Below are 1,354 nucleotides of genomic sequence, written 5' to 3'. Positions count from 1 at the left end.
CCGCTGCTGCCAACCATGTGGAAGGTGTGTGTGACGTTCGGTGTTGTGAACCGCGGTGCCCAAAACGGGGATTCTAAATTCCGGATCGTGTATCGATTGCGTGGATCGATCAACTCGAATCACTTTAAATTTAACTGACCCGCCCAACAATGTTGAGCAACTAATTGACCAAGCGTAATCGGAGATTGGCAAAACCTTTCGCAAGATTTTATCTAGCTTCGAGAGGCTGTCTCGGTGGGGAAGAGTGTTTCGGGACAGCGGACAAAATGGTGGTGATCCTTGTTTCGAAGATTAATTCGTTTTGCCCTTTTCTTTGTTTTCCACCTCATCGTCCGGTGCGGGCAGCGTGCGATCGTGCTGAGCTGCCTGGTGGCCGCGGCCCTATCATCGGAGTCCGACCTGGAAGGTGCCGAAACGGGCTGGAGTGGCTGGAGTAGCGGCGGTGGTGGTGGCGGCGGCTACGGTGGCGGTGGCGGTGGCAAAGTGATCATTATTAAAACGGTCGGCGGCGGCGGCGGTGGCCACGGTGGTGGCTGGTCGTCGGGTGGAGGATACGGAGGCAGCGGATGGTCCTCGGCAGGCGGCAGCAAGGGCTGGTCGTCGGGCGGCGGTGGTGGCGGGTGGCCAAGCAGCTACGGTGGCTCGAGCAAGGGATGGTCGAGCGGTGCCGGCAGCGGATGGTCGCAGGGAGGTGGTGGCTACGGCGGAGGCCTCAGCTCGGGATGGAGCAGCGGACGTAGTCTCGGCGGCGGTGGCTGGTCTTCGGGAGGTGGCCTCAGCAAGGGTTGGTCGTCGGGCGGAAGCAAGGGTTGGTCGTCCGGCGGTGGACTCGGCGGTGGCAGCTACGGCGGAGGCGGCTACGGAGGCGGGGGTGGCTGGTCGTCGCTGGGCGGTGGCTCGAGCAAGGGCTGGTCATCGGGTGGCAGCCTTGGAGGCGGGTACGGCGGTGGAGGCTGGCCATCCAGCGGTGGCCTCAGCAAGGGCTGGTCGTCGGGCGGTAGCGGATTCGGTGGTGGCGGCGGCAGCCACGGAGGATGGTCGTCGGGAGGCAGCAGCGGAGGCTACGGTGGTGGCTGGTCCTCCAGTGGGTGGTAACCGGGACCCAGGCGCCCCGGAGAGGCACACGGGAGCCTCACCCTCACTGCCCAGCGGTTGATGATTGTTGATTGATGCAAATAAAACGGAGCAAAGCTTTTTTTTGTAAATAACCCCCCAAAAACCCCTCGTTTAAATTGCAATGAACTCACAACAAAGGATAAAACAATTGCTTCTCGTTGCGAAAAAGGGGCGGCCAATCGATCGATCGCAACATTAATTCCACCTCCCGTAAACAAGACCCCCGGAGGGTTGATGC

The 1,354-nt window shown here is 60.9% G+C and overlaps 1 protein-coding gene across 1 annotated transcript; it reads left to right on the top strand.

Moving 5' to 3' along the window:
• On the top strand, positions 1 to 1,213 carry LOC128267456 (loricrin-like). Its single transcript, XM_053004288.1, has 2 exons — positions 1 to 24; positions 346 to 1,213. Exons 1-2 carry the CDS (start codon positions 16 to 18, stop codon positions 1,093 to 1,095), a joined length of 759 nt encoding a protein of 252 aa, XP_052860248.1. The 5' UTR covers positions 1 to 15; the 3' UTR covers positions 1,096 to 1,213.
• The last annotated feature ends 141 nt before the right edge of the window (positions 1,214 to 1,354 follow it).

The sequence above is a fragment of the Anopheles cruzii genome, chromosome 2, assembly GCF_943734635.1.
Source record: "Anopheles cruzii chromosome 2, idAnoCruzAS_RS32_06, whole genome shotgun sequence".
Classification (NCBI taxonomy): domain Eukaryota; kingdom Metazoa; phylum Arthropoda; class Insecta; order Diptera; family Culicidae; genus Anopheles; species Anopheles cruzii.
This window is presented reverse-complemented; position numbering and strand designations above follow the sequence as displayed.